This window comes from Astatotilapia calliptera, chromosome 23 (assembly GCF_900246225.1).
Source record: "Astatotilapia calliptera chromosome 23, fAstCal1.2, whole genome shotgun sequence".
NCBI lineage: Eukaryota > Metazoa > Chordata > Actinopteri > Cichliformes > Cichlidae > Astatotilapia > Astatotilapia calliptera.
This window is the reverse complement of record NC_039323.1, coordinates 30804472-30831472: the sequence shown is the minus strand read 5'-3', so window position 1 is coordinate 30831472 and position 27001 is coordinate 30804472. Positions and strand designations below refer to the sequence as shown.

The following is a 27001-nucleotide window of genomic DNA, read 5'->3' as shown; positions in this document are numbered from 1 at the left end:
CTATTTTGTGTTGTTGTTGTTGTGTTTGAGTGTGTTTGTGTGAGTGGGTGTGGAGCAGAACACGTGGTCTGTGACACCCGCTGTTGTTGTTATCATGGGTTCCTAAGCAACCAAGAGTGTGTCAGAGGGTGACAGACGTTTATGCTGGACTTTAAATAAAAGAGAGCGACAGCTCCTTAGCTGTGCGGGTTCACGCGGACCTGAGCCGTGCGGTTAATCGCAGGTTTATAAATGGAAGAGATTCAAATGTTAGAAGTTTTTAGAAAACACACCAGCCTTGAAGAGCGTGCGGAGAAGGCCAGTCCACATCAGCAGCACTTGAGATATGCTCTGGTGAATGGCTTTCCCCCACCCCTTGCTGACACAAAATGTTTATTCTTTAGCTTGCCCTGTTCGACAACAGCCTGTGTGCCAGACCATAGATTTAATTGAGGTGGATAATTGTTAAAAGTAATCTGCATTAAGCTTAGGGTTTCTCAAATTCAGTACAATGACATATGAGGTGAAGTGATATAGGTAAATATTTTAACTAATGATGTGCATAGAGGCACTTGACCGGTTTGAAAGACTGTCGTCTTATTATGAGCCATGGTTGAGATGTAGAGCACACCTGTGAAAACAACTAATATGCTGAATCCTGTATGAAACATCTAAAAGTACATGATGGAGAAGCTGAATTGAATATGAAAGTGCAAGTCTTTGCCACTGTGTGGCAAAGCAACCACTGTGTGAGGTTGCGTTGTGGTCTCTTCTGAGCTGATGAGCAAGCTACACATTATCAGATCGAGAGCTGGCTGAGAACTCCTCAAAGAGAGGGAAACAGAACTATGATAACTGTGATAACTGGAGTGTGCAGCATTTCCTTGAGCAGTTTTCCTGCATCTTGACTCATGTGTGTAGAGTGTTCATAGCATCAGCATCATGTTTTTGTTTATTTGTTTTGTTGGGTTGAAAAATAAATAAACTTGTGATCATACCTATGGATCACCATGGCACATATCACCAGCCATATGATTTATTTATGCAGATGAAAAAGTGAGTGTGAATGTGTCTGACGTCACAGTGTTTTTGTGCGCTGTGTAAAAGTAATTGCCTCCAATTGTGAGAGTGGTGGTTCTGCAGGTCACCAGCTATTGTAAAGAGAAAAAAAAGAGTGAGAAAGAGACAAAATGTACATTGTAGATGAAAAATAATCATAGGAAAAAGGTTTTGTGTTGATCAGCCAAGAACAACTACAATCTCATTTTCTGCTTTTAAGAAAGGACTGTGCTCAAAAACAGAGAGAGATGTGTTGATTAAGCAGTTATAATAATAATGAACATGTCTTAGTTTGTCACTTTCAGGTGAAAAGCAGACCTGAATCAATTTTCCACATGCAGCGGTCGGAAGAAAGTCAAGTTCCTGGCTAACTTATTTACAGCACCATGTGTCTCTCAAACTCACAAGCAGCTCTCACTCCTCCCTGAAGACAAGGAATGCAGCTCCAAAGAGCAATAACATGGCAGATAAAGAGACAGCAGCAAAGTCCTGAGCAAAGAGTCCCAGCAAGCAGCAGCAGCGGTGTGGACAAACAGGAGGAGAACTGAGGAGACTGTTGGAGTTTGACATTTGCCACCTTTGGAGTAAAATGGCAAGAAGAGACAGTGGAACACAGGACGAAGCTGAAGGAGAACTGCCTGCTTTTGGACTGTTGAAGTGGGAGAGGACAACAGAGTGAGAGGACAACAGAGTGAGAGGAGTGGTGAGAACACATAGGAATTTTGTTATTTAATGTGGGAAATCAAAATTTGGGTTAGCAAACCAGGGGAAAAGAAAACTGACTGTTTAAATTGGAAAATTGAGAAGGGGTCTGAAACACTGCGAAAATAGAAACATATACAAAATCACACACACAAGCAGAACATGCATTAACCCTACTAACACAAACACAAGAGAGCTCATGAAGATTAGACAACATCTTAAGCATGTGAGTCTGTTTATCATCTTTTCCAAGTCACTTAGTGTGATGCAAAGACCAGTGGACTCATAGCACATTACTTAAGAAATGATCAAATAATAGCAGAGAAATGTGTAGGAAAGGCAGCTTTAAGAACACGCCCTGCTGGAGATGCAGCTCCACAGATATGCATTAAACCTGCCTAATAACACAAACACACATGCAATGAAGATCAGTTTGTTATCTCTCATCAGTGTTAAAATAGTGTCAATTTAGCAGACACTTGTTATCAAAAACTGAATTTATCCAATGCTGACAATTAACTCTCTAGGTTGCAGGACAACAGTTTAACTTTGTGGGAAAAAAGATTCTGGTTTGACCAACCAGTGATCAGACAATAAATTTAGTCGGTGATATAGTAAATTGGGAGATGCTTCCTGCTTGATTGATGCAGCACAAGTAATTTACTGTATGAGGGAAATTCTCTTTTAGTGATAACATTTTCAACATGCATTTCTGTTGTCCTGTCATCTTAGTGGGTTAATAGCTGATATGCAAATTAGCTGATCGTTCTTAGATTATGATTGAATTCTAGCACAAGTGAATGGGATGTGTTGGAGTTTGTTAGAGTGGAGACTAAAACACTGAGTTTCCTGTTTTGATGTGCGAGTGAATCCTGTACCTAGATACACAACTCTGAATACGTCAGAACAAAATTCTTTTGTGAAGTGCATGACAACATGTCACATGTTTTGTGATGATGGGGAAAAAGGAAAACTGAATAAAATCTGTGGCCTAAATGAGTGAAGAGCACAGACCTGGGGATTAAACTCATAGCTAATAAGACATTAGGCTTGTGTTGTGTGTTGTGCAGCTGATGGTTGGTTTGGAGTGAATCTAGCTGATGATTTTTCTTTTGTTGTGAAGTTGAGCCTGCCAATTAGTATGATGGTATGATAAATCATGCTAATGGTATGATTTACCCTCCTGAGATGAGGAGCTTGTGTCATGACTTAACAAGGCCTTTTTATTTTGATACTTTCACAGTGCACTGAAAGTTTTGTTTGATAATCTCTGTCGTTTGAGCAGATCTGCACGATTAGAACAGAAAGCGCTGTACGACACGTCGTCGAGAAAATTGTTACAAGTGAGTTTCTCCACATTAAAATGCGACAATCGATTCCACTATCAGCAAAGAAATAAAGAATGAATGTATGAATAAATGAGTGAAAGAGAAAAAAAAAACTGTCTGACTGGTAAAAGCTGACAAAAGCTGACGAGACTTTACTGATGTAACACGACTGTGCGAAGTTAACCCCCACCTGACAAAGATGCAGATGAATCTATGTGTGTTTCCTTTTACAGGAGCAGAAAGATGACAGCAACATTCGAGGTTGCGTGATGATTTAACCTTTTATCAGGGGATTTCTTAAAATCACCCCGCAGTTCTTCAGCTTGAGACACCTGAGTTAGAAAACACAAACACTGCAGCTGTCTTTAACTCGCGAGGGCAGTCATGGACGCAAGACCTGCGTCTCATCACTGTGTGCGTGCTTTATTTATACTTCTCTGTGTGTCTGTGTGTGTGTGTGTGTGTGTGTGTGTGTACAAATACAACAGAGTTATTCTAAGAATTCAGAGCTGAGGTTCCCCTTTTTCTAAATCTGCATGTTCTTACAGTAAGAGGAAGCTGTAAGTTGTTTATCATACAAGAGTTTCATGTCAAAAGTCACGTAGACATTTGCTTAGTGATAAATAAAAGAGCACATTTCATGTAGCTGATCATATATACACAATTTTCCTTTGACAGTGTTAAAATCTCCCAATTCTTTTAATCTTTGGGCTGAAGGAAGGACAATACTCGGTGTATAAATGCTCAATCAACAATTCTTTTATTTCCATACAATTCAACACTTATGAGCATAAGCCATCATGATGGGGAGACATGCATGAAGAGGGTCACAACAAATCTCAAACTGGCGGAGGGTTACTCAAGCTCTTATAGCCTTTAGTGGCCCCCCACCTAGTCGTAAAAGCCTAAACATTCACATTATTTCTCTGTTACGGCGCCTAAGTTATGGCCTCGGCTCCCTGTCTTTCTGCTCTCTGTAAAGGTGGGGGTATGGAATGTGGTCTGTCTCTTCTATTATCGGCACAAGGTCCTCTGCACACAACATTCTCTTCATGATTCAGCAGTATGAAATGTCAAGAAACAGTGTAACACATTCACAGCAGATCAAGGGTACAGGGTAATGCACACCTGTCTAACAAATCCAAAAATGGTCACATTCTTTTAACCCAAAAATATAATGGAAACTAAGCTACATACACAGCACACAATCTAGACTAAAGGAAATTATATGACCTACAGCAGTTAACATAATTCAACTACTTTAACTACAGATATAAGATAACATATGATAACAGAATAATCTCACAACAGTCATGTTGGATATACAAGTTTCTTATATTCAAATACGACAACTGCCCCATAGCATTTTCTTAGTATTGTCTGGCTCCATGAAAGCAACATATAAAGAAATGAGGGGTGGCTCACATTAATATGTATTTATATGTATTGCATTTATTAAAATGCTAAAATTGGCCTACCATAATTTTCTACTTATTACAGTATGATTATAATTGGTAGAGGATTATGATAGTTTATGGAGATAGAACCATAACCTACTACAGCTGTACACAGTTTAAAAAGCTATGGATTCTAATATTCAGCTTGACATTAGACTAGGATAAACGGTGGTTGGCCTTTACAAGTAAAAGGTTTGCTTTTGCAAGGTCATTGACCATTTCAGGTCACTGGCCGTTTCAGGTCACTTACCTTCTAACAAAACAATCCAACCCCCTGTTCCAACAAATGCATAATCTGTTCAATAACAGCACGCAAAGAGCTGCCAAGGTATTCAGTGTTTCAACTTCTTCGCAAGTGGCAAGCTGTGACAATCACCAGGGATTAAACAGCTTCATGTTAGGATACTGGACTGCCAATTTAATCTGACTTGGATTTATGATACACCTCAATCAAGGATAAATAGGATAACAGATTTGTAAGATATTCTTTGTGCAAAAAACAAACAAAAAAAGCACTCTGGTACTAGTGGGATTTCAATTTTGTTTTCCTTTTCTTTTCCTAGATGACTCAACATGCCAACAGGATCTGTGAAACTGCAAAGCATAAAACAACTAGGACAGGAAAACCACAGCTATGAGGTTTCAGATGAAGGTAACGTGCTATTTTTTAATGTAGAGAACTTATTAAGAAAACTGAGATATAATTAACAATGAAAATTATGTTAAACTTCATTTTATAAAAATTAGTTTCAATGACAGATATAAATAATGTATCTGTTGTCTTACAGAACCAACTGGCTCATATATGTAAGTTTAATGTTTTATTTATTGATCATGAGAAATTTTAGAATATCTGAATTTTCTAAGTAAAATGTCATTATCAGTCTTATTATTTTTTTCTGGATCAACTAATAATTTAATGCATTTTAAAAAGACTGTGTCAGTAGTTTCTGTTCTTTTTGCTCAACACATCACTGTCTTTAGATTCAACTCAATCACTTGATAGTTTGGTATATCGCAACCTTGTTAATACAAGTTTGAAAGGATAGAAAAGTACTCTGTTTTACATAATAATCTAATCTGATTTTTCCTTAAATGACACTTCTTATGAAGTCTTGATCTTCCTGAATATTTAATAGATCATTTAATATCAAATTTACTTTAAATGTTAAGCTTAAATATTCAATTCAATTCAATTTTATTTATACAGCACCAAATCACAACAACAGTCGCCTCAAGGCGCTTTATATTGTACAGTAGATTGTACAATAAATATAGAGAGAGTTGATAAGCAATCATTAATTGATGACCCATTAGGTATAAAGATATGACTTGTTCATTTCTTGATAAATACATTAGACTCATGAATTCGTCATATGCCCTGCATGAATGTGTTTCTCAAGTATCTGTTTGTCTAATTACTCACTGTCCTGTTTTCCATGCAGAACAATTACACATTCCAAGAAGGATGAAAAGTAAGTAGCAAGGAGCAGGCTCTGAATACTTTGTCACATTTGAGTAAATAATCAACTCATTGGACTTTTATGTCAAATAGAGCTCAGAAAAATGAAGAGCAACCAGCCATTAGAGTCGGCTTCTTTGAGCTGGTAAAAATGCCTTACACTGTTTGCAACGTCCCCTCCTTTATCAATTTGGATCCACCTAATCTAGTGTGTGCTTTGTGTTGATGCACCTGCCCAGTTCCGCTTTGCCACGTGCAAAGACATACTGATGATGGTGGTGGGTTGCTTGTGCGCATTGCTGCATGGCTCAGCCCAGCCTCTCATGCTGCTGGTGTTCGGCCTGCTCACTGATGCCTTCATCGAGTACGACATTGAGCTACAAGAACTGAGTGACGACCGCAAGGAGTGCGTGAACAACACCATCCAGTGGAAAAAGAACTACACTGCAGCGTACAACCTGTCAGCGCCCATAAACCAGTCAGATATCGGCCTTCTCAATTCAACTCTCGAGATGTTCGTACCACTGGAGAACAGAACATGTGGGTAAGTGGGTTGTGAGAAATACAATATTTCATTTGTCAAAACGAAATATAGTTTAAGCTGTGGCTTCTGTATTGTAATCTCTATGTGTTTTATAGTCCTATAGTATGTCTTTGCACGTGGCAAAGCGGAACTGTGACTTTTGAATAATATGTGTGACTTAACTTACAGGCTTCTTGACATTGAATATGAAATGATGATGTTTGCCTTCTATTACGCTGGGATTGGAGCAGCTGTGTTTTTGCTAGGATACCTTCAGGTTAGTCACGGAATATTTTAATATAAACAAACTTGTGTTATAAGTCATCCTTTACTCATTAAAAACACCCATCAACTGCACTGTGACTCAGATCAGCTCATCCATCATCAGCTCGAAAAATTTTTCTTTTAATGAAATTGATATTTTTAATGCTAAATTATGATCCCTGTATTTTACTATTTTACAAAAAGCTGAAAAAGAGTAAAACACTTTTTTTTAATAAATGCCACAGTAGTTATTTATTTGTATTGTTCTTTTCATTTCCAGTTTTTTTTTTTGTTTAGTTTTTTTACCACAACACACAGGTAATGATTGATTGTAATTTGCAGCACAGGTTGTGATAATTCTAACCACAAAGAAGTGAAGATGTAAGTTGAAAGCGAACAATGCAATCTTCCAAAGCAGGGGGGGGGGGGGGGGGGGGGGGGAAATCCAGGCCTCCAGGGCCGGTGTCCTGCAGGTTTTAGATATCACTCTGGGTCAACACACTTGAATCAAATGATTAATTCATTACCAGGCCTCTGGAGAACTTCAAGACATGTTGAGGAGGTCATTTAGCCATTTAAATCAGCTGTGCTGGACACATCCAAAACCTGCAGGACAAGAGCCCTTGAGGCCAGGAGTTGGACACCCCTGCCCTAGAGTCACAATCAGGAAAACCTGATGAGCCTAGGTCTAATCTATTAACGTGGCTTTCCACTATCTCTCCTTGCTCTGTGCTGCTGTTTCTTTATTCTTATGCTTTTTCATTGTACATGTACAATGACAGTAAGAGGCTATTCTATTACTGCTATTTTATGTCCAGTTAACCGCAAGTAACAACCTGGACTTGTGGCATTTTCTGTTTTAGAAGTGTAGGTGTTAGTGGAGGGATGTCTAACCTCACTGCCAAAAGGACATTTGGAACAATACTAGGGAAATGTGAATTCGTGGAAGAAAAGTAAATAAAAAATGGCATGACCTAAAGAGAAGTTGTATTGGGAGGCTACGTAGCACTGAAATTTGAGCAACAGTCTATGGTTTCTAGGTTATTTATCATGATCAGGCTAAACTGAATCTGAAGATCGCTGTAAGTGATGATAGAACCTAAAAACCCTGGGTAAATTGAGAGTTTACTAAAAGCCTCATTCTACCTTTTGAAAAGCTGCACAGGATAAAAAGTGAAGGATTTCAAATAGGTCTGGTGCAGGACTTGAGCAGCTTCTTCTAGTAAAAGATTCCAGGTCATCTTTGATTTCCTCCAGCAATTAAGAAATAAGATGGCTTGAAAATCATTAGTCACTGTTCTACTAATGCCTTCTTTATTTCCTTACTTTATTTATTTATTTTTTCATAAATGTCACTGCTGACAGGGTAACACTTCTGACACACCAACCAAATGAGAGCAAATGTAAATATTCCAGTCCTTTTTAAATCCCAAATATGCCCTTGGTTTCTGCTCAGGAAATATCACATGACTCTGTTGGCTAGTAAAAAATAAAAAGAAATTTTGCACAACATTGCAAAATAACCATCTGGATTATTTTCTCAGCAATGCTCTTCCTGAGCATCAGAAGACTATGTGGAATGTGCATATATCTTCAAATGCTTAGTGTTAACCTACCTCTTAAGCAATGAGTGCCCTTTCATGTGTTAAGTGCCCCTTTAGCTGTTCCACAGGTGTAATTTGTCTTTTTATAAATCAAAAACAAGGTCAGGAGGAAGAGTGCAGGTCCTGATGACACCCTGCTGCCCTGCTTGCTTTTATATTTGCTAATTAACAAAAGTGAACATAACCTCTCTTCAACAACTGACAGATCTCCCTGTGGGTGACTGCTGCTGCCAAGCAGATTCAGCTCATCAGGAAATTGTACTTCAGCAAAGTGATGAGGATGGAGATCGGCTGGTTCGACTGCACCTCTGTCGGGGAGCTCAACACTCGCATGTCAGAGTGAGTAGAACGTGATGATATGGACTACTATGGTTTATCTGTATTACAATTGTTATATCTCTATTCTAGTGACATAAACAAGATCAATGATGCCATTGCGGATCAAGTTTCCATATTTGTGCAGCGTTTCACCACCTTTGTGTGTGGTTTTTGCGTTGGCTTTGTCAAAGGATGGAAGTTAACACTTGTCATAATCGCAGCAAGTCCGCTGATTGGTGTCGGAGCAGGTCTTATGGCTCTGGTGAGACTTGTTTGATATTAAGATTCCAGCTTGATTTTATGACAAAACAGCTTTTTGACTATTCTTGTTGGGGTTGATTACTTTGACCTCAGGGGGTAAATCGTCAAATTCATTTCTCCTGTTTTGTTGAACAAACCTCTCTTGACTTGTCAAGACTTGATTTAACTTTACATTTCAGCTTCACTTCTCCTCTCCATTAACTTGGCATCACTTTGTTGTAACTAGTTTGTGTCTAAGCTAACCGGGATGGAGCTGCAGGCCTATGCTAAAGCTGGGTCTGTAGCTGATGAGGTCCTGTCCTCTATCAGAACTGTGGCTGCTTTTGGAGGAGAGAAAAAGGAAGTGCAAAGGTGAGGTATACAAGAAAGGTACAGCATGTTTACTATTTTCTTTGTACTTCTAAGGGTAGCTCAAATGAACTCTTCTTTTCTTCTAAAGGTACGACAGGAACCTGGTCTCCGCTCAGCGCTGGGGCATTAGAAAGGGTTTGATTGTGGGGTTTTTCACTGGCTTTATGTGGCTGGTTATCTTCCTTTGTTATGGTCTGGCCTTCTGGTATGGCTCCTCACTGGTTGTGGACACTAAAGAATACACACCAGGAACACTGCTGCAGGTATCACATATATTATGCCAAAATATGAATTGCAGCCTATAATAACGGGTAAATCCTGCTTATCTAAATTTGTAACTTTTTGACTTTTCTGCCCTATTTATTTTGCTTTATACATGTTTATTAGTGCAAGATAAAACAACAAAGTGGCACTTTAAAATAACCTTTCATCGCTCTTGATAAAATCCAGATTTGTTACACTGAAGAGTATAATATACTGACTTTTATATGTTATTTTAGGTGTTCTTTGGGGTTCTGATAGCAGCCATGAATTTGGGGCAAGCCTCTCCGTGTCTGGAGGCTTTTGCGTCAGGTCGTGGAGCTGCGACTATAATCTTTGAGACTATAGACAGAGTGAGAAGACTTGACTTGATATCTTTTAAGCCTTTCCACAGAAAACCATTGACCTTTTTTTAACATTGCACCTTTTAAAATGATACCAGGAGCCAGAGATTGACTGCTTATCTGAAGCTGGATATAAGCTCGACAGGGTCAAAGGGGACATTGAATTTCACAATGTCACCTTCCACTACCCATCCAGACCTGAAGTAAAGGTACTTACAGACATCTACACACATATGCATAGTTGAGATGGTTCTGGTTTCAGGATCTTGTCACAAAGTGTCCTGTCTTTGCTAAGATCCTGGACCAGCTCAATGTTGTAGTGAAGTCGGGGGAGACCACAGCCTTTGTGGGGTCAAGCGGAGCTGGGAAGAGCACCGCCATTCAACTCATCCAGCGTTTTTATGACCCTAAAGAGGGGATGGTAGGTGTGAAGCTCCAAATGGTCACGTTCATCATTCATCAGACTCTTTCATCAGAGTGTGATGATTACCTGGATACACACCTCCATCCTTTGAAGCTTTATTCTAGCTATTTTTAAAATAACCATCCCCTAAAGCTGATGGAAGTACACGATAATCCGTTTCATTATTCAGCAAATGGATCCTAACAGCCTCATTTTTCACTTTTACTGGAATTACAGGCCCATACACCCCACACTGTCTTATTTCTTTAAGCTTCTTGAGTAGAAAATAGCCTGTTATTGCCCGATGAAGGGCATCCATAAGACTAACAACCCTATGATTTGAAACTAGGATTGTTGCAAAGACAGAAAGAAACAAGGAAATGCATTATAGCAGCAAAGTGCTGTAATAGCATCATCCATCAATTTTAGCACAAGCACCTGCTCTCTGTGGCCTCCATCTCAGGTGACCCTGGATGGTCATGACATCAGAGGGCTGAACATCCAGTGGCTGCGTTCTCTGATCGGTATAGTGGAGCAGGAGCCTGTGCTGTTTGCCACGACCATTGCAGAGAACATACGCTACGGTCGCCCTGGTGTCTCTGACAAGGACATCATCACTGCTGCAAAGGAGGCCAACGCGTACAACTTCATCATGGACCTGCCACAGGTGCAGATGAGCAATAGGCTTTTAAGCTTTATAGGTGATCACAACGTTTAAGCACTGGCTGACAACTTTTTTCCTTTCTTGATAGAAATTTGACACCTTGGTCGGGGAGGGTGGAGGCCAGATGAGCGGCGGGCAGAAACAGAGGATTGCTATAGCACGAGCGCTGGTCAGGAACCCTCGTATCCTGCTGCTGGACATGGCTACCTCAGCTCTTGATAACGAGAGTGAAGCTGTAGTTCAAGCAGCTTTGGATAAAGTATGTCTGGCTCATCTACGACTAAATTAGATATTTAATGACGAAAGGTTCAAAATTTGTAAGACTTCTTAAAAAAATGGCTGCCACCGTCACTACAAGGGCCAAATACTGACAAAACTAAAATTTTCAGCCTCTGTTTTGGAATGAAGAAGAAATGATCAAATATAAGTAAGTATTTAAGTATTTTAAACTTCCTCACAGGTACGAATGGGCCGCACAACTATCTCTATTGCTCATCGTCTGTCCACCATAAAGAACGCTGATGTGATTGTGGGCTTTGAGCACGGCCAGGCCGTAGAGAGGGGAAAACACAATGAACTTCTGGAGAGGAAGGGTGTCTACTTCACTCTTGTCACCCTGCAGAGCCAAGGAGACAAGGCTCTGAATGAAAAGGCTCGGCAAAGTAGGTCCAGCCCTTTGGGAATGACGAAATCCACTCTGCTTCAATCTAAATGTTTTGAAAGACTTATGCATGTAGATATTACAAGAATCTAGTGAATGTGACCATCTCCTTCTATTGATTTTCTTATTTCTTAGTGGCCGACCATGAAGACGAGCCCGAGAGACTAAAGCTATCTAGAGCAGGCAGTTACCGTGACAGTTTGAGGTATTACACAAACTCGTGCCCAATCACTCCTTCTCTTCATCACATTTGCTCATTTTCTTGGTTGAGTTTTTATCCATTTTCTTGGGCCTGACTGTGCATCTAAATAGGATTATTATAGTAGTAATTTTGTAGCTGAAATTGACTTTTGTCAGTGCATAAACTGGCACCTTAATTTTCTTAATCACCCTTTTGCATTTAATCTGACATTTGGAACATTTAGCTGACACTATCATCCAGAGCCACTATACAACAGGTACGACAGTAGAGGAGGCTAGAGGTACTCTGTCACCCCAATACAAGCATCCAGTAATCAGTGCCACAATAGCAGCACCACTCACAAACTCGAGTACCTACAATATTCAGTAACCTATAATGTGCATTACTCTTTTTTTTCTGTAATTAACTGATTAATTCTTTGCAGAGCCTCCATCCGCAGGCGGTCCAGGTCCCAGTTGTCAAACCTGATCCCAGAAGCCTCCGTTCCAACTGGAGACATTTCTATATCTCGACCAGATAACGACAAGGTGTGTATGTGTGGGTGTGAGTGGGTTTGTGTTTCTTTTATGTATGAAACGTTTGCCAACAAACAGCCAACAAAAGTTACAAACCAGTGGAGTATAAAACTACTTGTTTGTATTTGTAGTTTTTTTTAATCCATGCTTAAACATTATATTATTATAATGCTCCTGCGTAATATAACTTTATATATTTATGCTCAGAATGCATTCCTAGAAGAGGACGATGAACTTGTGGAACCTGCTTCAGCTGCCAGGATCCTAAAGTACAACACACCTGAGTGGCCATATATGCTTTTTGGATCCATTGGGGCTGCAATAAATGGAGGGGTCAACCCCGTCTACTCTCTGCTGTTCAGTCAAATCCTGGCGGTGAGGTTCAAGTCTCATGTTTTGAATCTGAATCTAAAAGCTTGTAGAATGTAGGCATTAAGTTTTGGACCAAACCAGATGTACAAATCAAACGAGGGGCAAAAGCAGCAGTCAACATATAGTCGCACCAGAAGCTGAAAATGCAGTGTTCCCTTCATATTGTTCAGCATACAGTTTATGTCAGGAAAGCATTTATGTCAACCTCATATAATTCACTCAACAATATTGTGAATTTCTAGTACTGACATTTTCCACAGGAAGAACAGAACAGAAGTGGCAAAATGGTTGCACAATCACCAAGCTAGCAGTTAGATGTAATTCAGTTAAATCTATTATTGCCAAACTGTGTTCTTCATCTCTTATGGTTTGGAGGTGCACTAGTGCTGCTGGAAAGGAATGTATGCTCCCATGCACGAAACAACTAAGTGCATAGACTTCAGTGCATTAAAAAAAAAACCAATGTAATTATATTTACACACAAATAATTAACGTTAGGTACAATAGAATAAACAACATTTTTTTAAAATTTTAATTGTTAAATAACGATTTTTAAAAATTGTTATTTAATATTCATTATGTTGATGTGAATGATAATTTTTTTTAATTATTCAGTTGCCCTTTTTTTTAAAAATCCTATAATATAGTTAAAATTCCTTCCTATATAATGTGTTTCTCTTTTCCTGTAAAATACCCAGAAGTCCCCAGGAAACCACTGTTTATTCGGGGCAGGGCTAGACCGGCCATTGGGCATACCGGGCATTTGCCTGGTGCTGCTCGTGATTTTTCGTTTTTATGGGCCGATGGGGTTTTATTTCTTGTCCTTTTTTAACGGTATAAATGAACGGTGGTGGATTGGCCAGTTGGTCATGATCGACTCTGGGCTGGACCAATTACAGCCCAGAGTTTACACTAACTCACACATATCCACACATGTCCAGCTGTAAATGACAGCTGGACATGTGTGAGTTAGTGTGTTAAGCACTTTTAGATTTGTGTGTCTCTTATCTTTTTTATGACACTGACATATGCACATGAAATATGGCTATAAAGTCATGTAAAACTGTACATGAGACTCAAGCTCTTACTTCAAATCAGAAGACTTTGACAAACGACTGGTTTAGTTTGACAGTGAACTGTGATATTCATTTTGCAAATTTCCTTCTAATTAGCAGCAGTGACCAATACATTATCTGTGTAAATGATATGTTAGCTGGCTAGTATAATGGAATGGCTTTTATATAGCATTTTCCTAGTCTTACTAATCACTCAAACCCCAATATTCAAACAGCCCTTTATTCTATGACTCTGAGTTTAATCACATGACAGTTTTAAAAACTCTAGCCCTGTCAGTTTGGTTTGCCGTTAGTTTGCTGACTTATTAAAATGAATTTTAATACCCACTAAATATTTTCCAGTGTAAATGTTTCGTGCTATCCCACCCTTGAGGTCCTGTTAAACCATCATCAGATTCTTTTAAGTACAGTGACACTGTGAGCTGAAATAAAATAAAATCAAATAAGTCAATGAAATTCTTCATTTATTTGAAAGCACTTTTTAAATGCCTATATGTGTTTTAGACTTTCTCAGTACAAGATCCTGTGGCTCAGAGGAAGGAGATCAACAGCATCTGCCTGTTCTTTGTTGTGGTTGGCATTGTCTCTTTCTTCACCCAGTTGCTGCAGGTAGAGTAGTTCACTTGCAATACTGATTTCTTTAGTGCTTCTTTGCAGCCTTAACACCTGCTGGTGGTCAAGGTTGAAGGAAGGTCATAAGAGACCTGTTTATTTTGGTAAATAAATGCCTTCTGCTGAAGGAAAACATTTCCTTACATCCTGCAAAGCAAAGGCTTTATACTCAATTTATGAGTGGGAAACCTTTTTTTTTTTAGGTTACTCATTCAGTAGATCACATTCGGTATGAAATCACTGTGGAAGTGTTTTGGATTTAATATTTTGGGTGTGCGTGTGTCTCCAGGGTTACGCCTTCTCTAAGTCTGGAGAACTGCTGACCCGCAGGTTACGTCGGCTTGGCTTCCAAGCCATGCTGGGCCAAGAGGTTGGATGGTTTGATGATCACAGGAACAGTCCAGGAGCTCTGACCACACGTCTGGCCACTGATGCCTCACAAGTGCAAGGAGTGAGTTATAGCTTTAATGAAAAAAACAAAACAAAAAAATAAAGTACATCTTCATGTATATTGGGCTATAAAGTTATGCTTATAATTAAATCAGCTACTTGGATGCTGAAACTAAACACAGTATAAAAAATGGATATGCTGTGATGTCACACATTGTTTCTGATAAGATTATTTATAGTTTTAGCTTTAGTTTAGCCTAACCTGGGCTATCAGCTAGCCATTCCTTGATATCACTGGTATCACTGGAACTCTTGCTTAAGCTGCTGAGCTTTCTGTTTCTTTTTACACGTTTCAATAAATTCTAAAAAGTCATATTCAGCTTAGAATGTAATTTCTATCATTTATGTAGTTTATGTCTTTTCTTTTTAAATCACAATTTTAGCCTAAATTGCACGTTTCTTAATTCTAGCAAGTTTGAGAATAAACAACTGAAATAATTGTGTAATAGCTTGTTTGTTGTTTATAGAATCTTATATGTATTAAAATTTTGTTCAGTCCATGTGGACAATCACCAGAAGTCTGAGTCAAGTGACATCATTGCTCTCTTCCTCCAAGGCTACGGGCTCACAGATCGGCATGATCGTCAACTCTCTGGCAAACATTGGCGTTGCACTTATCATTTCCTTCTACTTCAGCTGGAAGCTCACACTGCTGATCCTTTGCTTTCTGCCGTTCATTGCTCTGTCAAGTGGCTTCCAGGCTTCAATGCTCACAGGTTTCGCCAAACAGGACAAGGAGGCCATGGAAGCGGCTGGACAGGTCAGATATGATTCCTATTTTACTTGCATTTCATATCAGTTTACGTCATCCTCCAGTCTGAAAATAGTACAAGTGCATTATTCAGATATAGAATGACAAGTAAAATGCATCATTACAGTCCTGAACTACAGTTTTAGGCTGCAGGTTTCATCCCTGCAAAAACCTGCAGCTGAACATTTATCGGGGTCCAGGGTTCAATTTAATAATTTTTTTGTTCCTGTAATTTGGGGAGTGAAGTATTCAGTTAATACTATCAGGCTCCAATGGTGTAGGGGCCAGCCATGTTCAAAATGCAGTCAGGATGCTACTGATAAAATTTTAGGAGAATACAGTGGGCTGAAAAGTTCACAGTAAAAAGTGGACTACAAACTTTCTTTATGCTATGTGAATTATCCTAATGCAGTAAGCCCAACCCATTTAAGTAAAGTGGATTAGATGTAAATTTAATAATACCTAAGGGCGGAAACTAGATAACTGTAGCTGCAAAAAACAGGACATAGATAAGAAAGAGCAGCTACGTTATCTACATCCTTTTCTCCTTTGCACATTAAAGCACACAACAACTAGGCTTGCTTTAGACTTTACTCTAGTCCTTTATGCCCAGATTTCTGGTGAAGCTCTGAACAACATTCGCACCATCGCTGGCTTGGGGAAGGAGAAGACCTTTGTGGAGATGTATGAGGCCCAGCTGGACGCGCCATATCAAGCAGCCCTGAAGAAGGCGAATGTATATGGAGCTTGCTATGGTTTTTCCCAGTGCATAATTTTCTTGACAAACTCAGGCTCCTACAGGTTTGGAGGTTATTTGGTGCAAAAGGAGGGGCTCCATTTCAGTTTGGTGTTCAGGTGAGAGTCAAATCAATGTATATGATGTATATGTCTAATACTAGTCTGCATCATCCTAAAAAGATAACTTCAGTAAAGGGTTAAAAATTATTTGTAATAAGGACATCTTTTTTTAAAGGTCCCCCAAAACACATACTCGAGACAACTTTGTAGATTTTTCTTCTTGTAAATTGTGCATAAACTTGTTGATGGCTCCCAAAAGCATTTGGTCAAAGTGAAACTTGCTAATGTACATTTAGCCTACAATTAGTGGGAGTGTAAGTATACATTTGAGCCTGTATGTATAATTTCAAACTTGTATATAATTGTGAACAACAATTGAGTTGTTAAAAAAAACAGCAAAAAAGATTGTTTCGTTAAAGTCATGAAAAATGCATCTTGGAGGAAGAACAATTCAAAGGGTTAATTTAAGTCCAAAGTTACCATAATGTTACTGCCCACGATGAGTGAAAAAGTCTGACCACACTTGACCAATGTGTATCGTGTGCATATGTGTGTAGGTGGTATTTCCACGTTCCCAAATCATGGTGCAGTACAGTGGGCTTTCATTGTTGCTGGGGTCTATTTGTGCTTTTGTTATCTCTTACAGGGTAATTTCAGCCATTGTCACCAGTGGCACAGCCCTCGGCAGAGCCTCCTCTTACACACCTGACTATGCCAAAGCCAAGATCTCAGCAGCACGTTTTTTCCAGCTACTAGACCGCGTGCCTCAGATCAGTGTCTACAATGACAAGGGAGAAAAATGGGTAAGGTGGTGCATAAGTTATGTGTGAAGTACCATGCACTTTGAAGGTGTAAGAAATGTGGGTGAATGTCTTTTTTATTTATGTGTTTTTATCCTCTCTGACCCTCACTCTGCTTTGTTTTCAGGATAACTTCCAAGGGAACATTGACTTCATTGACTGCAAGTTCACCTACCCCTCTAGGCCAGACATCCAAGTCCTGAATGGGCTGAATGTTTCAGTGAAACCTGGCCAGACACTGGCCTTTGTGGGCAGCAGTGGCTGTGGGAAGAGCACTAGTGTACAGCTGCTGGAGAGGTTTTATGATCCCAACCACGGCAAAGTGGTAAGAGAGACAAAATACAACAGGCTTAATACGCAACAGGCTCAATATGTAAACCAAATGAGTATGTTATGAATGGCTCATATTGTAAAAAATGGAGATACCAATAGTATCTTAGAGCTTTTATTTTATTATTGAGGTGGCTGTAGCTCAGCATGTAGAGTAGGTCATCTACTAATTGGAAGGATGGTGGTTTGATACCTGGCTGCTCCAGTCTGCTTGACTGGGCAAGATACTGAACCCCAAGTTGCTCTCTGATGCGTTCATCGAAGTGTAAATGTTTGCGGCAGACAAATGCTAGTGAAAGATACAGTGGGGCAAAAAAGTATTTAGTCAGCCACCGATTGTGCAAGTTCCCCCACCTAAAATGATGACAGAGGTCAGTAATTTGCACCAGAGGTACACTTCAACTGTGAGAGACAGAATGTGGAAAAAAAAATCCATGAATCCACATGGTAGGATTTGTAAAGAATTTATTGGTAAATCAGGGTGGAAAACAAGTATTTGGTCAATAACAAAAATACAACTCAATACTTTGTAACATAACCTTTGTTGGCAATAACAGAGGTCAAACGTTTACTATAGGTCTTTACCAGGTTTGCACACACAGTAGCTGGTATTTTGGCCCATTCCTCCATGCAGATCTTCTCGAGAGCAGTGATGTTTTGGGGCTGTCGCCGAGCAACACGGACTTTCAACTCCCGCCACAGATTTTCTATGGGGTTGAGGTCTGGAGACTGGCTAGGCCACTCCAGGACTTTCAAATGCTTCTTACGGAGCCACTCCTTTGTTGCCCGGGCGCTGTGTTTTGGATCATTGTCATGTTGGAAGACCCAGCCTCGTTTCATCTTCAAAGTTCTCACTGATGGAAGGAGGTTTTGGCTCAAAATCTCACGATACATGGCCCCATTCATTCTGTCCTTAACATGGATCAGTCGTCCTGTCCCCTTGGCAGAAAAACAGCCCCATAGCATGATGTTTCCACCCCCATGCTTAACAGTAGGTATGGTGTTCTTGGGATGCAACTCAGTATTCTTCTTCCTCCAAACATGACGAGTTGAGTTTATACCAAAAAGTTCTTCTTTGGTTTCATCTGACCACATGACATTCTCCCAATCCTCTGCTGTATCATCCATGTGCTCTCTGGCAAACTTCAGACGGGCCTGGACATGCACTGGCTTCAGCAGCGGAACACGTCTGGCACTGCGGGATTTGATTCCCTGCCGTTGTAGTGTGTTACTGATGGTGACCTTTGTTACTTTGGTCCCAGCTCTCTGCAGGTCATTCACCAGGTCCCCCCGTGTGGTCCTGGGATCTTTGCTCACCGTTCTCATGATCATTTTGACCCCACGGGATGAGATCTTGCGTGGAGCCCCAGATCGAGGGAGATTATCAGTGGTCTTGTATGTCTTCCATTTTCTGATGATTGCTCCCACAGTTGATTTTTTCACACCAAGCTGCTTGCCTATTGTAGATTCACTCTTCCCAGTCTGGTGCAGGTCTACAATACTTTTCCTGGTGTCCTTCGAAAGCTCTTTGGTCTTGGCCATGGCGGAGTTTGGAGTCTGTGAGAGCCAGAGATTTTCCTTGTTTGAGGTGACCAAATACTTATTTTCCACCCTAATTTACAAATAAATTCTTTACAAATCCTACCATATGAATTCATGGATTTTTTTTTCACATTCTGTCTCTCACAGTTGAAGTGTACCTCTGGTGCAAATTACTGACCTATGTCATCATTTTAAGTGGGGGAACTTGCACAATCGGTGGCTGACTAAATACTTTTTTGCCCCACTGTAGATAGAAAGCACTAAGGTAGAAATTCTCTTAAAATTTGCATCTACTGAGATCTGCTAAGCTAGCTACCTTTAGTGAAAGTCTGCTTTACCTGCTTCTTTTTCATGAACTGAATTAGTTCCTGTCTTTTTAAGGATGCAGAAAATTATTTACTAAAGTATAATAAACCATATGCTAAAGTATAGAATTTTCATTTGACTTTCTGTTGTAAAGGTTACAGTATTACAGTGTTTTTGCAGCATTTTTCTTTTTGTTGCTTTGCTTTGCATTTTACCACAACTCTTTCTTTTGATGAATTATTACCATATGTAGTTTCATTGTAGAGTAGCAATCCTTTAAAAAGTGACACTAGTCCACTCTATGCTACTTTAACTTAAAAAATATGTGCTGTTACAAGTTACTTTTTAAATTTTCATTTGATATAAAACCATGTACTTAAGTTTTAAAGTGTAACTTTATCTAATTAAAGTAACCAACAATCTACAAAATGGAACAATTGAATTGAATTGAAATTGAAATTCAGTTTTTCATGCGTACAAGTACTGCTCTTCATTTGAAAATAACTGTATGTTCAATACAAGATTAAAAAAAACGTGTACTGTAGCCTTAAAAAAAAAATCTGACTCTGCACAAAATGGAGAGTTCTGACTTAAAACTGCCAATATTATACTGTCACAGCAGTTGCTGACCTTTTTGGAAATGTCAGATATCTCATTTTGGAATGAATGAGTCACACTGTGTGTATAGTCTCTGCTTTCATCTTTTTTTCTCATGAGGCTCATTTATACTTTGATGTCACTATGAAAGTGAAACGTGTAATTTGTCTCAGTCAAAGAATAATTGCTGGACATTCAGTGAGCACGGTGGTGGAAGTATTTCATGTCACTTCATCTTTCAGTCAGACATTCTTGCTGACTCTGTGCTGTATTTTATAAAATGGAGCACTCTACCCAGGATGATCGTTTTGATTTTATGCCAGGAAGATATTCATGCCAGGATTCAAATGGCCCTAATTGAGCTGGAAGTGGTTTGGAAACACATAGTCCTGATTCTCTGTCTGAGATTTAAAAAGGACACGATCACCTCTGCATAGTTATGAGAGAAATTACAGTCCAGATAGTAGTCTGATGGCTCATTAACTGGATTGTATTTCTAGTCTTTTGATTCTTACATTGCTTTGTACTAATGGAAAAATCAATTACTTCCTGCAGCTGATTGATGGCCATGACACCACTCGCGTCAACGTGTCTTTCCTGCGTTCCAAGATTGGCATCGTGTCCCAGGAGCCCATCCTGTTTGACTGCAGCATCGCAGAGAACATTAAGTATGGCGACAACTTGCGAGAAATCAGCATGAATGAGGTCATCTCTGCCGCAAAGAAGGCCCAGCTTCATGACTTTGTCATGGCCCTTCCTGAGGTACGATAAATAGTTTGTATATGATGCTTGTGGCTGGGATTCAAAAAGAGACAAAATTAAATAAAGTTTACTGTTTGAGCAGTAAACAGGCTGGCAACATGTAGTCAATCAGGAAAGGTAAACAACAGGGAAAAAGGACTCTATGCACTGAGTGACGATCAAGTGCACAGGTTGCAGTGTCCTCCTATTTTCTTCTTCATTATAATACTTGTTCTAACATGTTGATTAGGCATGTTGAAATGTGATTAGTCCACATTAATATGGACATTCACTTGTGCTTTTAGTAGAGATGAACAATGGGCAGCTTGGGTTTGATTACAGTCAGTCAGTCATCAGCTATTACTTATCTAAATGATTGTTTTAAATACCTTCTCAGCCCTGAATTTTACCATTATGCATCCCTAACTTTTGCCTACTCTTTAGATGCCAAATGTCAAAGTTCCTTGTAAAATCCATTAGTTTTCACATTATAAGGCTTAGGTTCAATAATTTATTCTGTAAGCCATTAATGTGTCATTTATACCCCATTCTTCCAAGACTAGACGAAGAAGCTTCACCATTAATTGCTGACTTTTATAGAAAGGCAAACAGAGACAGGTATAAATCATATGTTTGTAGTGACTGTCCTGTGTGGACCACCTTATCTCTGAAAACAAACAGTTGTTCATGAGCTCAGAATCCAACCCGTATCAAGGCAAAGTGAGTAATAGACACGTCAGCACACCATGTGAAATGGACATGCATGCAAAAGTTGCAGTAAGTTGCATTAAGCTGCAGGACCAGCAGAGGGAGATGTTTTATTATAAGGCAACATGAAAAAAAAACCCCAGACATTATGAACACAGCCACCTAACTTCATTGTTTCTGGCGATTAAGGACTCTTTGGGTATTTTGTGGGGTTTACCAACAACAGTAAAGTAAACAATTCGTATTAAAAATCCAACATGCAGCTGCTCCCTTGTTACAGATAGTCAACACATTTGATAACATCAACTTTGATTTTGGATGTTTATAACAGACGCCCTTCCAGCTTGAACTGAACCAACAATCTTTCATTTCTTAAGCAAATATGTAAATCACAGTTCAATTCAGCTTTATTTATATAGTGCCAATTCACAACAATAGTCGTGTCATTTATATTATAAGGTAAATAATATTAGAAAGAATCCCAAAAATCAAATGACTCCCTGTGAGCAAGCACTTGGAGACAGTGGAGTGAAAAACCCTCCAGCGGAACCAGGTTCAGGGCGATGTGGCCATCCACCATGACTGCTTGAGGTTGATGTTAAAGAGAAGAGAGCACAGAGATACGGGGCAAAAAGCAAACTATAATTGCCAATAATTTAATAAAGTAGCGTATAGACACACAGAGAGTGAAAAGAGATGAGGAAAGCCCCCCGGCAGTCTAAGGTCATTGCACGATGACTAAGGGATGGTTCAGAGTTACCTGATCCAGCCCGAACTACAGTAGCCTAATCTTAAAAGTAGTGCCTGTCTTCCAAATCCAGACTGGGAGCTGGTCCCACAGTAGAGAGGCATGAAAGGAATGAAAGTGCTCTGTAAGGATAATAAGGTACTATGGAGCCTGATTACTCAAGATTTTGTATGTGAGGAGAAGTATTGTAAGTTCCACTCTCAATTTAACAGGAAGCTGTTAATAGTCAAGTCTGGGATGTTCCAATGTGATGCCAATGTCCTTTACGTTTCTGGACGTAACTGACACAACTTCAAGTTAACAATGACAATTGCTTTGCTAAATGCCCACACACCCTCACAAATCCCAGTTTTAATGAAGACACACTATTGAAACAGGTACAGGTAGAAATGGTGGCTACAATGCTACAAAAGCCTGACTACTCATCAGTGTTTTTGTTAGTTGTTGAAATGGAAAATGTGGCTTCCTGGCTGAGTTCCACATACACTCAGCTTTAACAGCACTCTGGGTTCGGGGATCTTTCACTAATAGAACTCTTGGAAAGAGCTCATATTGTGTTATCAGCAGTAGCTGTTTCTGCGATTGCACAAAAATCATTTTTATGGAAGATGGAAGTTTGCAATCAAGTGTTACGTACATGACATAACAGCTGAGCTATGTTTGGAGAATTTAAAAAAAAGCATCACTAACTACTGATGTTTTCTGCTTACTCTCATTGTTTGTTTATGTCGTTTTCAGTGTCTACTTATTTTTTAAGTACTGTATTGAAAAATTGCCTATAGACACAAATTTTGTTCTCTCCCCGTGCTTCAGAAATACGACACCAACGTGGGCTCTCAGGGGTCTCAGTTATCTCGTGGCCAGAAGCAGCGCATTGCCATCGCCAGGGCAATCATACGTGACCCTAAGATCCTGCTCCTTGACGAGGCTACCTCCGCCCTGGACACCGAGAGCGAGAAGGTATGCTTCGCTGAACTCTGAACAGCTTCCATTTGCTGAGTCCACAAACTCAACATCACAGCGTAGTGCAGCTGCTTGATATTCTCCGGGCACACAGAGCAAAGAGAGCAGGCACTTAATTATTATTATCATTAACATCACTACCATTCATCATCCCTATTATTATCACCAACAGCTTACAGTTCATACCAACCCTCCAGTACAGCCTTTTTAAGATGAATACAGTCAGTTTGGTCTGTGCTGTAGCTTTTACAGCTCCAATAGCTGAACCACGCTGAGGAGCAGAGGCCTCTGCAGTGTACTGAGCCTCTGGAACATTCTAATGATAGTAATCAGCCCATGATTGTGAAATTGCTATAATTGTGAGGCTTGTGTGTCTGCTACGTGAGAGAATTGATCATGGCTCCTGACTATGTATGTGTGTGTGTCTTTGTGAGCACTAATTCATGTGTCCCGTGACAGACTGTGCAAGAAGCCCTGGACAAAGCCAGACAGGGACGGACCTGCATCGTCATTGCCCATCGCCTCTCTACCATCCAGAACTCTGACATCATTGCCGTCATGTCCAGAGGCATTGTGATCGAGAAAGGAGCACACGACCAGCTCATGGCCCTGAAGGGGGCCTATTACAAGCTGGTTACAACAGGAGCACCGATCAGCTAACCGCTCAGGGAAACATTGTTACTGCTGTAATGTCAAGTGAGGACTTGATGCCATACTTTAAATAATAAAGTATGTAGAAAAGACCTAAGAAGTGGTTGACTTAGCTGTTTACTTCTACAGTATTTATTTTTGTGAAAGGAGTCTTTTAAGAGGTAAAAAAGTATTTGCCCGGATTTCTTATTTGTCACAGTTTGGTTTTTTTTTCCAATTTAAACAAATGTTATTATTAGACAAAGGTCAGACTAATCAGTGTAATCAGAGTAAATACAAAATTCAGTTTTTAAATCATTTTATTTATAAAGAGAAAAAAAAGGCAATGCAAACCCAACTGGGCCTAAATGAGATTAACCTCATTTTTTTGTACAACTGAGTTCATTATCACGAACCCCACCCAGGCCAGGTCTGTTGAAACAAGATATTCAACAGGACTTATTAAATACATTCAAATAGATAAATAGAATAGACTTTAACCTTAAACAGGCTGTTCATGCTTGTAAAGCCTCCAAAGACACATTGCCAGTTATTGCAGTTCCACACAGGGACAGGTAGGATTGGATAACCTTTTTCCCCCTAAATTAAATCATCATTGAAAAACTGCTTTACTTGATTTTTCTTTGTCTAATTATAACATTTCTTTAATGATCTGAAACATTTAACAGTGACAAATATGCAGAAAACTAAGAAATCAGTAAGGAGGCAAATACTGTATGTGATTCACACATCTTGTATGGTGGTATTTTAAGCTAGCCAATCAGTGTCTTTCTTTTATTTACTCTGTTTTTTAATCTCGTTGATACTGGCTTTGTCTCATTGCCTACACCTTCACTCTTAGCAGCCAAATATTCTTTTTATACATCAGAAAAACTGAAAAAAGTCCACAGCTGACCATTGCAATACAGTTTTTAATGGAAAATGGCTTGTAAGCTGGTTTTATATTCAACCAGTGATGTTGAGCAACTGAACACATTGATAACAGCATAGACTTGTTTACTTCTGTGTTATCATTTTGAAATTGTATTTTTTTTCTTTTACTTGTTCAAGTTTCACCATAGTTATTATATGTTTATTACTGACTTGTAATTTTGCAAATTAAAATTTCAAACAAAAGACAACATCAGATTATTTGTTTTAAATTCCCCCAAACAATTTAAGAGGACCAATGCAACTAAAAATATGCTACATCACCAATGGGCACATTAAAAATGCTATTTTGGTATATTAATCCAGTAATACTTTTGTACTTGAGTAAAAAAATGAAGAGGATTTAGTTTTATAGGCAATATAGTGTTACCAGAGAAGCTCTTTCCAAGGATGAATTAGACTACCAGCTTCTGTAAAGCTTACAATTTAATTTTTATATTTATCTTCTTGTTGTTTTGGGGGGTTTACCTAAAATTGTCATTGCTAGGTTAAGCTAATCACCTGGTGCCTTTAGATCCATATTTAGACTCCCATATAATTGTTTTATAAGATGCAGTTTTATTTCCAGTTGTAGTGCTCCTCAATGAAATTGTTTCTTTAATAGATTGATAACACATTGTTTTCAACCCATTAACGAGTTTTATATTTGTGAAATATTTAATAATGCAGTTATGGAATACGTTTTATGGGACAGTAATTACAAAAACCTATCATGAGAATGAGATCAAATTCTGCCAGTATGTCTGCTTTAATACACGCTCTTTTCAGTCAGATATCTGTGGTCCTTTACTCAAATATGAATCTGTTTAAGAGTGTTGCAAATTGGCAATATTGACAATAACAATAACATTTAAAAAAACTCAATATTGCATTAAATTAATAATTACCCCCTTAATTCCTAGTGAAGCATTAAGGCTGTACTTAGTTTTTGTTAAATAAGCATGACACTCTGTTTTCTTTTTACCATGAATGCATAAGCTTCATAAACTGCACCACTAAATGAAAGCAAATAGCTTCTGCTTTCAGCTGTATTACAAAATAATAATTGCAAAATAACTGACAAGAAACAAGGGCAGGAAAATGGTCAGTATGATGGATTACATATAAAGTGAGTTTCAGACTCAGCACCCAGCTGAAACTAATAAAGTCACATGCTGCCCAGTCGGTGCTGTAGGAAGATATGCTTGGAGCATTTGTATTTAATACACTAAAATACTGAAATTGAAATTTCTGTTTCTAGCTGTCTGTAATTTGTCCGAATGCGATATGTTTGCATTAGTGTCATCACTATTACTCAGTAACAATGCACAGCATGAATGCATTAAAACCTGCTGCTCTAAAATGCATTCCACTGAGACACATGTAGGGATAATGCACGACAGGGCTTCATGGTATAAGAAGATAAGCTGAAAGTCAGTATTTCAATGCTGAGATAAGCAGAGAGCGTCTTTTAGAACTTTAGGTAAACTATGGCAAAATAAATAAAAATAAATAAATATGCAGATGGATAGAATAACACAGCTACTTAAGAAATCTGTGACTGAATATAATTCCAAGCTGTGAGAGGAATATTGAACACCACAGAAACACCCTGCTCTCTCCTCCACCGGTGCTGATGCTGCCACTTGTGACAGGCATACCATGAGAGACACTCCATCAGTTAGCGGTAATATGTGATCACACCACACTGACCTCTGGGAAATTGAGTCTTTAATCATGACATCCCCAGACCCAGACTCCTGCAAAATTAGCATTCCTCAGATGCAATCTAATCTAGCAGCTTCTCCTGCCAATTCATCCAGAGAGAGGACACTGTTTGACTTTGTGCCATGTAATGTCAGTGCAATTCTGATTGATGAAAACAGCCGTGGGAGGCTGAGAGATGTGTCTCGGTTGGGTGTGAGAGTGATAAGCAAGGTCCTCTGTGTGGTTTGTATGATCCTAGTAAATATTCACACCGAAAAGCAAGAATTAAGAATAAGCAATTGAAGCAGCTCTGATCTGAAATGTACATAACAATTCCTCATCTTAATAATACACTTAATGTATGTAAGAAAATGTTAATATTTAAATGTGCAGTGATTTTTACACATGCTGCTACGGTCCCTGAATCTGTGGCTCAAAGGTGCTCAAAATATGGGATGACACAACGCTGCTGCCATTCATCAAGCTTTCAATAAAGGGAATGTAGTAACTCACAAAAGGACAGACAGAAACAAAAAGAGATGGGAGCCCCAGCTAAAACAAACAAAATATGAAGAAAACCAT

The 27001-nt window shown here is 39.1% G+C and overlaps 1 protein-coding gene across 2 annotated transcripts; it reads left to right on the top strand.

Annotated features, from left to right (window-relative positions):
* The first annotated feature begins 1713 nt into the window (after positions 1 to 1713).
* Positions 1714 to 23895, top strand: LOC113016220 (bile salt export pump-like). Of its 2 annotated transcripts, none has more exons than XM_026158891.1 (29): positions 1714 to 1741; positions 5089 to 5177; positions 5314 to 5332; positions 5971 to 6000; positions 6081 to 6132; positions 6227 to 6531; positions 6700 to 6787; positions 8584 to 8717; positions 8787 to 8958; positions 9184 to 9308; positions 9397 to 9571; positions 9809 to 9922; positions 10012 to 10122; positions 10209 to 10334; positions 10780 to 10983; positions 11069 to 11239; positions 11441 to 11642; positions 11777 to 11846; positions 12268 to 12370; positions 12566 to 12733; positions 14311 to 14415; positions 14708 to 14869; positions 15425 to 15628; positions 16233 to 16474; positions 17064 to 17220; positions 17345 to 17542; positions 20548 to 20754; positions 23003 to 23149; positions 23612 to 23895. In XM_026158891.1, exons 2-29 carry the CDS (start codon positions 5099 to 5101, stop codon positions 23810 to 23812), a joined length of 4071 nt encoding a protein of 1356 aa, XP_026014676.1. In that variant the 5' UTR covers positions 1714 to 1741; positions 5089 to 5098; the 3' UTR covers positions 23813 to 23895. The 2 variants fall into 2 exon arrangements, with proteins under 2 accessions (XP_026014676.1, XP_026014675.1); XM_026158890.1 differs by lacking the exon at positions 1714 to 1741 and adding an exon at positions 4823 to 5001.
* The last annotated feature ends 3106 nt before the right edge of the window (positions 23896 to 27001 follow it).

Excerpts from the sequence above, each read along its gene's own strand:
- LOC113016220 (XM_026158891.1), top strand. The coding sequence starts at position 5,099 with ATGCCAACAGGATCTGTGAAACTGCAAAGCATAAAACAACTAGGACAG. Across the intron at positions 11,240-11,440 it reads TTCAAGCAGCTTTGGATAAA|GTACGAATGGGCCGCACAAC; the intron begins GTATGTCTGGCT and ends ACTTCCTCACAG. Across the intron at positions 14,416-14,707 it reads TCTTCACCCAGTTGCTGCAG|GGTTACGCCTTCTCTAAGTC; the intron begins GTAGAGTAGTTC and ends GTGTGTCTCCAG.